Raw genomic sequence first — 13,293 nt, 5'->3', positions numbered from 1 at the left:
CCATGACCTAGGATTACTGTGTCATCAGCGTACATTAAGATGTCACATGATTCACACACAAAAGGGAGATCATTAACATACATGCTGAATAGAAGTGGGCCTAGTACTGAGCCTTGCGGAACACCAGTTGATAACCCTAAGACATTGGAATTATGGTTATGATTTTTAACCAGCTGAAAGCGAGATGAGAGGTATGACTGTAACAAGTTAAGACAGTTTGTGGAGAGATTGAAATTCAGGAGTTTCTTTAATAATATAGTGATTAACAGTATCAAATGCTTTCCGCAGGTCTAGGAAGACAGCACCCACTGCCCCCCCTCCCCGGTCCATGGATGACTTGATTTTTTCAACAAAGTAGCAAGTGGCAGTTTCTGTAGAGTGGTTCGCTCTGAACCCAAATTGCTTTGGATGCAGTGCGAAAGTGCTATTGTTGAGGTGGTCAATGATTTGTTTGGCAACCAATTTTTCAAAAACTTTTGAGACAGTGGGTAATATGCTAATAGGCCGGTAATTTGAAGTGAGGAAAGGATCCCCTCCTTTAAAAACTGGAACAACGGCAGCAAATTTCCACGCTTCTGGAAATATCCCCTGACTTAGTGAAGCGTTAATAATGTGTGTTAATGGACCAGCTATTGACTCACTAACTTCTTTAAGTATGAATGTGTCCATCCCATACACATCCTTTGCTCTGGATGTCTTGAGAGATGTTATCACTTTTGTGACTTCAGTTCTTGACACAGGTTTAAAAACAAACCGTGGCTCATTTCTGTTTGGTACGACAGTACTAGTAGTACACTCATTATATTGAACTGGGAAACTCCGAGCTATGTCCGCAACCGACTCGATAAAGTAATGATTGAATGTCTCAGCCACATCAGTTGGGTTTTGCAGGATGGTACCATTAACTTTTAATTCAATTTCTTTCGTAAAAGTATGATTTTGACCAGTTAGTTTATTTATTTGAGTCCAGATGCTTTTCGAGTTGCCGTGGCAGTTTTCAATAATAGAAATAAAGAAATCTGCTTTAGCTTTTCTCATTTGTCTAATCACTTTGTTCCTCAGCATAGTAAATATCTGCCTGTCATGGCTCAGTTTAGTTTTTATGGCTACTTTTAAAGCGTTATCTCTGTCCTTCATGAGTTTGATGACATTGTCCGTCAGCCATGGGAGAGACTGCTTCTGGCTTTTGCGTTTAGTTCTAACTGTGAATTCCTTGATTTTGCTTTGTATGTTCTTTATAAAATTCTGACTAATTATTTCCACATCATTGTCTGAAAGTAGATTGTCCCAGTTCAGGTTTGTTATGGCTGTTTTGAAAGCTTCCTGTTTATTTCTTGGGATACCAATGAAGTCTTTACTGCCAGAAAGTGTAAAATTTCGCCTATTACTTAATTTCCTAGATATAAGTACCAAATTATGATCCGACAGCCCAGTTATCATATTATATGATTTTGTAATTCTTTCGGGCCTGTTGGTAAAAATCAGATCAATTTGAGTACTGGTAGAGGTTGTAATCCGTGTAGGACCCTTTACTACTTGGACCAAGTTAAAACTATCAGTTATCTGCTTCAGCTTTTTTCTTGAATTTTTATCTTCCCAGTTTAAGTTTAGATCACCCATTATAATGACCTCCTTTTTAAAATCACACTGGCGTAATATTTCCTTCAACTTATCGAAGAAGTTAATGTTAGAGGACGGTGGCCGATACACGACTATGAGAGTGAAAGACATCTGAGGTGCAAGAATCATGTTAAGGCCGATACATTCCAGATCATTCAGACTCTGGCATTCAATCTCACTGCACTGAATGGTGTCTCTCACATTGACCTACTTGGAAAATTGAAAAAAAGGGGGAAAACGAGCAAAGAGTGAAGTTGATACTAATAGTAGGCTTTTCCACCGCCATCACAAAGCTGAGATGCGCTTTTTTTCTTGAAATCTATATCACCTCTTAGCATACCCATCTACTAATTATAAAAGTGGCAAATTTGCATCCTTTCATTTTTCACCATGTGACTCTTGCCGGGAAAAGGTTTGGCCGCCCCCGGTGTAGTTAGTTTCGGGCTTCAGTGATGTTTTACGTCCAACATCTTCATCATTAGCAGCGATGGTGCTGGTGTATTAGCGTTATCTTACCTTCATCACATCATTGATCCTCATCATACTGTTGGGACGCTTTTGCTGTTTTAATCAAGTCTCTGGAAGCGTATTTTCATTTTTTGTCCCTCCAATGAACAAATGAAGGAGAGTAGAGTGTTTTATCTGTATTTCCTTACAGGATGTAAGTGCAGATATGACTCATTGTACCTACTAACCATTAGTTTGATGTTGACGTCTTTGTCTAATGTTACGGTCATGAGACATTGAGGGAAGCCAATATCTCCGTCAAGGTTTAATAAATGTCTTTTAGCAGTAATTGCTTTCATTTTCTACCCCCAAAAATGTCTTTTTTCCTCACTTTTCTGTTTATTTGCATTTCAGAATGGAAAGAACCTCTTCCCGGCTCCTCAGCCCAACAACCTGCCCGCTGCCGCCCCCCCCAAGCCCAAGTCTGTCAAGGACCTGGAGGCCGAGAAGACTTCCCAAGTCTCACCCTTCAGGGCCACGCTAACCTCCGCCAGCGTGTACACCGGAGGTCAGTCGGTGCGCCGCGTGCCCAATGTGGCGTTGGAAGCACGTTTGCTCGTCCCGTAACGTGCGTTCTGCTGTGTTGTAGCTGTCGATACGGATACAGTTCCGATACCAGAGTTCTGTTTGCTTTACTATACAACTGTGCCAAAAGAGCATCAGCAAATACAGCTTGGAGAATATCAGCAAACGCAGCTCTCGCCGCACAAGCGCTCGGCCTGGCGCCTTCCTGGCTTTCGTCGGACAACGCAGAACTCTTAATGTTGCACGTAACTACCGAGTCGCTACGTTATCATTATTGTTGCTGTCAGAAAACTCCTCTCTGCGGGCGAGTATGATATCGTAGCCACCCGCAAGATTTGTGTAGTTTTAAAAGTTTGTGATATCCAACTGTGACCCTGAACACGTCAAGTGCAGGTGTGTGTGTGTGTGTGTGTGTGTGTGTGTGTGTGTGTGTGTGTGTGTGTGCGTGTGTGTGTGTGTGTGTGTGTGTGTGTGTGTGTGTGTGTGTGCGCACAGTCTTCTAGCTACATTTGTGGTACTCTTTTAGCTATTTTTGCTGATATTCTTCTAGCTCCGTTTGCTCTCTTGGCTCCGTTTGCCGATACTCTTTCAGCTATGTTTGCTGATATTCTTCTAGCTATGTTTGCCGATACTGTTTTGGCTATGTGTGCTGATATTCTTCTAGCTATTTCGCTGATACTGTTTTGGCTACGTTTGCTGATATTCTAACTGCTTTTGCTGACAGTCTTCTAGCTAGGTTTGCTGATACTCTTGGCTACCATTGTTGATATTCTTCTGGCTCCATTTGCTGATACTGTCTTAGTTATGTCTGCTGATATTCTCCTAGCTACTTTCACTGATATTCTTTCGGCTGTTTTGCTGACACTTTTCTAGTTATGTCTGCTGATACTCTTCCAGCTACTTTGACTGATATCCGTTTGGCTACATTTGCTGATATTCCTCGAGCTAAGTCCACCGGCACTCTTTTGGCTGTGTTTAACGGTACTCTTCTAGCTAAACTCTTCTAGCTACCTTCTCTGATTTGCTGATACTTACTCAGCTATCTTTGCTGATATTCTTCTAGCTACATTCGCTGATATTGTTATGGCTAGGTTTGCTGATATTTTTCTAGCTTTGCTGATGCTGTTCTACCTAAATTGTTCTCGCTACGTTCACTGATACCCTTTTGGCTCTGTTTTGCTGACACTTTCTAGCTACATTTGCTGACACTCTCTGCTATGTTTTGCTGATACTCTTTTGGCTATGTTTGATGACAACATTAAAGCACAGACGTGGCTCATAGATGGGAACTCTCCATTTCCAGTGGTATCATAACGCGACACCTAATATTAACTAACCGTGTTGTGCTTTGGGTGTGAAGTTTGGCTAGTGGGGGCGGGGTGTGTGTGAAGGTCAGCTTTGGAAAGCCCCGGGGGCCTGCGACAAGGTGGAGGTTAATCACCAGCCCTGCCGGGTCAGCGCTGGAATGTGCACGGGAGGTGCGAGGTGTCACAGGCCCAAACGGGTCCCCCTCTTAGCGTCAGGAAGTGTGCGATATAAAAGCGCCGTCACGCTGAGTGTTTGTTTGAAGAGCCGCCGCCACTGGTTCCCGTGGTGCCACACAGGCCACGGTGTATGTGTGCGCCACATGCACTTAATTGCGGATCGCACGTTGTTGACTAGTACTTAACGCCAACCACTCACCCGGGCGCTGCTTACCCGCTCGTTAGCGTCGACGTGTAATTGACTTGTTTTGGGATAATAAACTGCCATGGAGGCTGGGGGGGGTTCCCATGCTGGCAGGAAATGAGGAAAACGTGAACGGTCACATGCCAACGTGGGACAATTACTCCGTGGAAAGCGCTACCGTGCCAAAGCGACTTCATACTTGGGTGGTGAGGGTGAGCCGGTGGCGCCAAATCTATCTGTGGCGGCACCACGGTGGGTCCTACAAAAATAATCTTGCACTTTTATTCTGAAGGGGATTTTAAAGTTGTAATTTTTTTGGAAAAAAAGTTGTAATATTATGGGAATAAAGTCAAAATATTATGGGAATAACTTTATATTACATTTACAAGACAAACGTTGAAATAGTTGGGGGAAAAAAAACAGCAGAAATGGAAAAATTATTATGGAAATAAATTGAAAATATTACGAGAAGAAAATTGATCTCGTGGAGAAAAAAAGGACAGCAGAAATAAAAAAAAAAAGCTGTAATTTTACAAGAAGAAAGTCAAAATATTAAAATATTTATTTTTTATTTTAACAAGAAAAAACATTTTTTTTTACCAGAATAAAGTCGTAATATTATGAGGAAAAATAATGTTACTTTAGTTGAAATGTTGAAGAATATATTTTTTAAGTTGGAATGTTATGACAAATAAAACAAACATTTATTGTCATTTTTGGGAAATTAGTTTCTGTAAAAAGTTCTATTATGGGAATAATGTTAAATTACAAGAAGAAAATTAATTACAAATAATTTATTAAAAATTATTACATTTAGTTGAAATATTTGGCAAATTTAAAAAAAAACGGCAGAAATGGAAAAAACAGCTGTAATTTTGTGAGAATAAAGTGAAAATATAAAGCGAAAAGTCATTCTAACGAGAAAAAAGTTGCAATTTTACAAGAATACATTTGTAATATTATAAGGGGGAAAAGTCATTTTAATAGAATATTATTGAAATATAAAGAAAAAAAATTACATTATGTTTTAAAAGTCATATTTTGAGAAATCAGCAAGACTAAATAAAGTTGCAATTTTTGGAAACAAATATGAATTAAAATATGAATATTACACCACTGTAGAGCAGTTTCAAGCCATTACAAACGGCCACTAGGTGGCAGAAGTGCACATGATGAGGCGAGCGCTCATCATGGCGCTGATGACGGTAAGGAAACAGGGAAGATAGCAAGGAGGAAGTGTGAGAGCGTGGAGGAAGTTACCATTGTAGGGAAACTGTAACGCGTGCGCACACACAACATTGGAAATGATTCACGGTGTTGTTTGTAAATAAAATGTTATGAATTGTCTTGTTGTGGTGTTTATGTTGCGGTACAGTTATTTACATGTTTGAGCTGTCACAAACGCAAAAAAAAAAAAAATGTGTCAAAAAGTGAAAGTTATGCTTGAATGTCTCTTTTCACAAAAAGCTGGTTTTCTCCCCTTTGTAGTTGGGAACTGATATTTTCCTGAAACTTACCTATGTTCTACTGCTCATTACTAAAGAATGGAAAAAGGTAGAAACAAACTTTTTTTTCCTGATGAAAGACGGGAGTCTACGGTTTCTTTTGGTAGCTTCCATGGTTCTGTAGCCATAGAACACAATATTCTGTGTGCCTTGGAAGATCAGTCAAAATGGGCGGGATTGAATGATATGAACACGTATATGAACGTGTACTGTGTGTAATAATGTAGTCTCCCTCCCTCGCAGGCATCGCCACGCTGTTGGCTTTGGGCCTGTCGGCTCCCAACGCCGCCTTCACGCAGATGGTCACCACCTTCGGGCTGGCGGGCATCGTGGGGTACCACACCGTGTGGGGCGTCACTCCCGCGCTGCACTCGCCGCTCATGTCGGTGACCAACGCCATCTCAGGTTAGTCGGGTGCGGCATGGATGTTGTTGTTGATGATGATGATGATGATGATGGATACACTTCATCTTGCTCTTGCAATGCATCAGCACTTGGGTGCCTTTTAAAGAAAAAAAAAAAGGAAGTTGTGGTCAGCTGCTGCTGCTTAACACAACGGGGTTAAGTAAGAGGTCGGGGGGGAGGGGGGTAGTGCATGTCCGTGTGTGTTCTCACCGCTTTGATCCCCCCCCCCCACAAGGAACCACGCTGAGGGTAGGAAGTAACACACCAGCGGTGATCTTTAGGGGTCAGGGTGGTCTTGTGCTCATTTCGACATCAGAGCGGGGCTGTGGAGCCTCGGCGGGAGCGAACACGGACACTTTTCACGTCCTTTTTAAAACTTAATTGGCAAACAGGCCTGTCTTGCTTTTATGTTTACACCTTGGCTGCTGTTAGCGTTAGCTTTATTCTTTGTCAAATCAGTCATTGAAAGTCTGCATAGCACAGGGTGGCACATTCTAAAAATATCATTCAACAAGAAAAACCCCAGTAGAAATGGAAAATCAGCAGTAATTTTCCAAGAATAAAATCAAAATATTAGAGAAAAATTATGAGGAATAATAACATTTGACCAACATAAGATTTAATTATTAACGAAAAAAATATGTTTTGTTTGGTAACACTTTACAATAAGGTACACAAAATTACAGTAGCCAATGAGGAAGGAACAAACCTACCTAACCGGAACACTAACCACTACTCATTATTATTATTGTTATTATTATTATTATTATTATTATTACTCATTGTTAGCGTTGCTAGCATGCTAACATTAGCGTAGGATCATTTTAGCCATTTTCTTAGGTAGACACTTATGCTTGGTACTAGAATGCTAATGTTAGCCTTTTTTGCAATTTTCATGAATATGACCTTAAGCAGACCCTTGGCGCTACCGTGCTAGGTGTTAGCATGCTAATTTAGCTATACTAACATTTTTAGCATTTTCAGCGTTAGGCACTTATGCAAACACTAAACATACACGCTGTTATGCTAGGTGATAGCATGCTAATGTTCAAGATTCAAGAGTTTTATTGTCATATGCGTAGTAAAACAGCAGTTATACTATGCAATGAAATTCTTATTCTGTTCATTCTCCCAAGAAAAGAAAGAAAACACAAGAATAAGAACATAAGAAACATTAATACCAATAAATTAAACAACAACAACAGAAGAGACAATACAGAAAAATAATACAAATAAATAAATAAATAAAGTGTTATGAGTGTGTGCATGGGGCGTGTGCGAGTGCTTCGTTGAGAAGCCTGATGGCCTGTGGGTAAAAGCTGTTTGCCAGCCTTGTGGTCCTGGACTTCAAACTCCTGTAGCGTCTGCCTGACGGTAGGAGTGTGAATAATGAGTGTTGTGGATGTGTGCTGTCCTTGATGAGGTTGTGTGTTCTTCGTAGGACTCTAGTTTTATAAATGTCTTGCAGTGAGGGGAGGGCTGCCCCAACAATGTTCTGTGAGGTCTTGATCACCCGCTGGAGTGCCTTCCTATCACGTGTTGTACAGTTATGACTATGCTGACTGTGTTAGCATAGTGGGCATTCTTTGTCATCAAACCCTTCCATTATATGTTTTCATGGTCAAGGAATCTAAATATGTAGGTAAAATAAATGTAGGACTAATAGTTATGGTGTAAATCTCAATATGGGGAGAACTATGGCACTTGGCAGAGGTCTGTGCTCTCCGAGTGCTGTTATCGTTTAATTATCGTCCTCCATGAAGTGGTGGGTGCATCCAGGAGGTGAGCTATTCCAGCTAGTGGAGGTCTCACAATGGGAATATAAAGTGTGTTGAAGATGATGACTGAGCTGGTGTTCTGTTGTTGTTTATGAGACTACTTTTTTTTTGCAGGTCTGACAGCCGTGGGTGGTCTGTCCCTAATGGGCGGTGGCTACGCCCCAACCAACACTGCAGAGACGCTGGCCGTGCTCGCCGCCTTCATCTCCTCAGTCAACATTGCTGGTGAGTCGCCCCGCACCCAGCGCCCAGATCCTAAGCGGTCTTTACCGCCAATAAAACGTCAGCGAAGGAAGAAGAGTGGCGTGTCTGCTATTGATGGCGCAATAACAGTCTAGCCGCCCGTTCTGATTGGCGGCTGGGTCGGACACTTTCAAAATATTTCCACAAAGCCACATCGGCACCGAGGCGCACCTGACTTCACCTGACTTCCACAAGGTATGATCAGGAGCAAGACACGTTTAGTGTTTTTCCTCAGGGTGTAGCCGTACGCCCTACTCACGTTTCGGTACCTACCTCGGCCTAAAGGAGGGCTGTCCAGGCGTTTTCCAGCCAGGATGCAACTTCACTAACAATTCCAAATATTTCAACGTTATTAGTACACATTTTTGTCGCAAAAAATTTTGACTTTATTCCCGTAATGTTATTGTTTTTCCCCAACTTTTTAAAAATTAATTTTTAATTTTGTTTTGTGGGTTTCTCACATTACAAATTCAGAAAATGATATAATTTTTTCTTTGATATTTCAAGTCTATGCTACTAAAATGATATAAAAATAATTTTTCTTCATGATATTACGAATTTATTCTTGTAAAATTGCAATCTTTTTTTTTGTTAGAATACGACTTTTTTTTTCCTCAATGTTTTGACTTTATTCTTTTAAAATTACAGCAGGTTTTTCAATTTCTGCTATTTTTTTGTTTTCATTTTCCAATATATGACTTTTTTCCCCCTTAATTTATTAACTTTGTTCTCGTAAAATTCCAGCTTTTTCCAAATTTCTGCTGTTTGGGTTTTTTTTCCCCCAATTTTCCAAATATTTCAACTTTATTTCTGTACATTTGTTTTTCTCAAAATATGACTTTATTCCCGTATTCTAACTTTTCCCCAACCCAATTTTCCAAAAGTGACTATTTATTCCCCATAGTATTCCCATAGTATTATAACTTTTTGCCCAGCCTAATTTTTCAAAAGCGACAACTTGATTTACTTTTGTTGGTTTCTGATAATGTCGACTTTAAAAAAGACAAGTGTTTTTTTCTTGACTATTTCACATCAATGCTACTAAAATGACGATTATTATTATTATTATTATTATTATTATTATTATTATTTTTCTTGATAACGTTGCAACTTTATTCTTGTAAAATTGCAACTTTTTTCTCGTTAGAATATGACTTTTTTCCCCTTAATGTGTTAACGTGTGTTCTCGTAAAACTACATCTTTTTTTTTCCTTTTCAGTTGGTTTTTTTCCCCAATTTTCTAAATATTTCAACTTTATTTGTGTCCACTTTTTTCTCCAAATATTATGACTTTATTCCCATAATGTAACTTTTTCCCCCAACCTAATTTTCCCAAAATGACAACTTTGTTTTTTTCTTCTCATAATTTTGTGACTTAAAAAAAAAATAAGGTATTTTTTTCTTTAGTATTTCAAATGTATGAAATTAAAATGACTATTTTTCCTCATAATAATATTTCAAGTTTATTTTTGTAAAATTGCAACTTTTTCTGGTTAAAGTACAACTTCTCTCAACGTGTTAACTTTTATTTTCACAAAATTGCAGCTTTTTAAAAAAAAAAAAAAAAAATCCATATATTTCAACTTTCTTCCTTTAATTATTTTGTATGTTTTCTATTCCTCGTAACATAACTTTTTCTGCAACCTAATTTTCTCAGAATATTCTGACTGAGAGAAATGTCGTTTTTCTTTAATATTTCAACTTTATGCTGCTAAATTGACAAAAAAAAAAGACAGAACAGCTAGCATGATAGCGCTTAGTCTTTATGTAAGTTTATATTTGAAAACGTTTGGACACCCCTGCACTGCATAAATAAGAAATATTAATTTCCTGTGGGCAGCCATGTTGCATTGCAATGTCGGCAATCGTTCCAGGCAACTTGGACGTGAGACATTTTCGACCTCCAATTTAGGGGAAAAAAGGCAATGAAACGCGGCTGGATGTCAAGTCACGTTCCAGCCTCCCTCCTTTACGGCAGAGAGACGCTCTCTGCCTGAGCTTTTCTACGTGAATTATTGACACTGACGTCCTCGTTACATTCCCCGCTTGGCTTATTGAGCTTGGCGACGGCTGTTCTTGTCTTTTAGAATACTTTTCATCATCTTCAAGGTGAGTCTTGAGTGTTCTATTGCGCCAAAGCTCCAAGCCGCATTTTTTGCGCAGCGGGCGGTTTTCTCCAGCGTGTTCGCTTTTAGTCCATTCAACCAGCGCATGTACGCTCACCTGCTGCCTTCAAATTGCAATTCAACTCAACTTAAAGTAAGTTTCTTAAGTAAAATGCCTGACCGTAACTTGAACCCATAGTGTGAAGCGATAGCCACTGAGCTAGCAAGCCGCCATACAGTATATGATTATACACACCAAATTATGCAAATGTGCGGTGAGGGAGGGGAAAAAAAGACGAAAATAGCTGACAAATGTCCCTTTGGACCCTTCAGTACCAAAGATGTAGTTATACGTTTTTCTAAACCCGAACACCTGATCCCAAAGACGTATTTATACGTCGTTTATGGGGTTTTTTTGTGTGAGAAGCAAAAAGAGGTGATGACGCAACGCCCCACTAATGCATTTCACCCCAGAGCAAGATTAAGCCAAAAAAAAACATCCACAAGGCGGCAGAAGTGCATTTGATAAGAGCTCGGCAGGGATCATGTGGACGGACAAAACGCACATGACAGGAAGTGAGAGAGCGTGGAGGAGTATAGTGTGCAGGTTATGCATTGTAGGGAAATTTGAAAGCATGCACGCGCACACACACACACACACACACACGCGCACACACACGCATAGTTGAGTTCCAAATATGAAAACTGTAAACAGTACATGGTGTTATATTTGTAAATAGTTAATTTGATGTAAAACAACGCCTTTTTTTGTGTTGTTTATGTTGTGGTATTTGAGCTGTCACAAAAGCAAAAAAAAGTATTTGTGTCAAAGTGAAAGTTATGCTTGAAATGTATCTTTTCAGATACAGCTGGTTTTCTCCCTGTTTTTAGTCAGGAACTGATATTTTCCTGAAACTTGCCAGCACGGCATGTTCTACTACTGATTACTAAAGAACGGAAAAAGGTAGAAACAAACTTTTTTTTCTGACGAAAGACGGGAGTCTAATGTTTCTTTTGGTAGCTTCCATGGTTATGTAGCCATAGAACACAATATTCTGTGTGCCTTGAAAGATCAATCAGAATGGTTTAAAATGGCCGCTACTGAAGGGGCTGTCTTTTGAAAAACGGCTGGGATTGAATGAGTTCAGTGATTCATTTACGCATCATTCGCTCACATGTGGCATATGGTGGCTTTGCAGGTGGCTTCCTGGTGACTCAGAAGATGCTGGACATGTTCAAGCGTCCCACCGATCCCCCCGAGTATAACTACCTTTATCTGCTTCCGGGGGGTGTTTTCGTGGGCGGATACGCCGCAGCGCTGCATTCAGGGTACAACATTGAGCAGGTGGGCATGAAGTCCTGGTTTCTTTGTTTGTCCGCATGTTGCACATGTACAAGCTTTTTTCCCCCCTCCGTTTTCTTTTATCTCCTTTGACCAGATGATGTACTTGGGCTCTGGAATGTGCTGCGTGGGCGCCCTGGCCGGCCTCTCCAACCAGAAGACAGCCCGTCTGGGCAACGCCTTGGGCATCATGGGGGTGGCAGGGGGCATCGCCGCCACTCTTGGTGCCCTCAAACCCAGTCCCGAGCTCCTGGCGCAGATGAGCGCCGCCATGGCCGTAGGCGGCACCGCTGGTGAGATGTCTTCATTGACGTGCTAATTGTTCCAGGACTAAACACCTGCACGTATACAAACATGGAATTCCACGTCATCAGCGACACACGCTTCCTCACGCCGGCCCACTTCCCAGATGAGATTTGCATCTCCTCTGTCCTCCGCAGGTCTGACCATCGCTAAGAGGATCCAGATCACCGACTTGCCCCAGCTGGTGGCCGCCTTCCACAGCCTGGTGGGTCTGGCGGCGGTGCTGACCTGCGTGGCGGAATACATGGTGGAGTACCCTCACTTCGCCACCGACCCCGCCGCCAACCTGACTAAGATAGTGGCCTACCTGGGCACCTACATCGGCGGGATCACCTTCAGCGGCTCTCTGGTGGCGTACGGCAAGCTGCAAGGTTTGACAAGCTGATGCCCCTGGCGAAACCTTCTTACGTTAAAGCAGGGGTGTCCAAAGCGAGGATGCAACTTTGCCACTTTAGTGTTTTGTAATGTAAATATGATAAGAAGTTATATATTTCAAGAAAAAATGCATCTCAGCTTTGTCATGTAGGTGGAAAAGCAGATTGTTCATCTCAACTTTACTCTTTGCTTTTTGCCCCATTTTTGCGGTTTTTGTTTTTAATTTTCCAAATATTTCAACTTTATTTGTGGATTTTAAAAAATCAAAATATGATGACTTTATTCCCACGCTAAAACTTTTTTTCCCCTAAACCTAATTTTTAACAAATTACATTTTATAAAATAATGTATTTTTCTTGAAAATTTCAAGTCAATGCTACTAAAATGACAGTTTTTCCTCATATTACAAGTTTATTCTCATAAAGTTGTGCCGTTTTTCTCATTAGAATGCAACTATTTTCTCATAACATTTGGACTTTATTCTTGTAATTTTACAGCTGTGTGTTTTTTTTTCCTTCAACTATTTAAAGTTTCTTACAAACTTACTACAATAATATACGGAAAAATGACATTTTAGTGGTATAGAGTTGAAATATTACAAAAAAAATGTTTTTTAAATTATAATATAAGAAACACAACAAAATGTCGTGCTTGGAAAATTGGTTTGGGAAAACATAATATGGGAATAAAGTTATGAGAAATTAAATATTATGAGAGGAAAATTTATTAAGGTTATTTATGAAGAAAGTTGAAATATTTGGAACATTTAAAAAAAAATGCAGGGAAAATGTGTGGGGGGGGGCGCAAAGAGTGAAGTAGATATTAATAATCTGCTTTTTCAGCTGTATGACAAAGCTGAGATGAAATATGTATAACTTGTCAGCATAGCTACACGTGTTGGCAAAGTTGCATCCTTT

At 40.2% G+C, this 13,293-nt stretch overlaps 1 protein-coding gene across 1 annotated transcript in view; it reads left to right on the top strand.

Annotated features, from left to right (window-relative positions):
- Positions 1-13,293, top strand: part of nnt (nicotinamide nucleotide transhydrogenase) — a 60,979-nt gene that overhangs the window by 20,159 nt on the left and 27,527 nt on the right. Inside the window, exons 10-15 of the mRNA XM_054757198.1 lie at positions 2,482-2,635; positions 6,069-6,230; positions 8,123-8,233; positions 11,556-11,701; positions 11,796-11,991; positions 12,139-12,372. Of these exons, the coding sequence (XP_054613173.1) occupies positions 2,482-2,635; positions 6,069-6,230; positions 8,123-8,233; positions 11,556-11,701; positions 11,796-11,991; positions 12,139-12,372 (1,003 nt within the window). The remainder of the gene's footprint in view (positions 1-2,481; positions 2,636-6,068; positions 6,231-8,122; positions 8,234-11,555; positions 11,702-11,795; positions 11,992-12,138; positions 12,373-13,293) is intronic.

This window comes from Dunckerocampus dactyliophorus, chromosome 17, assembly GCF_027744805.1.
Source record: "Dunckerocampus dactyliophorus isolate RoL2022-P2 chromosome 17, RoL_Ddac_1.1, whole genome shotgun sequence".
Classification (NCBI taxonomy): domain Eukaryota; kingdom Metazoa; phylum Chordata; class Actinopteri; order Syngnathiformes; family Syngnathidae; genus Dunckerocampus; species Dunckerocampus dactyliophorus.
This window is presented reverse-complemented; position numbering and strand designations above follow the sequence as displayed.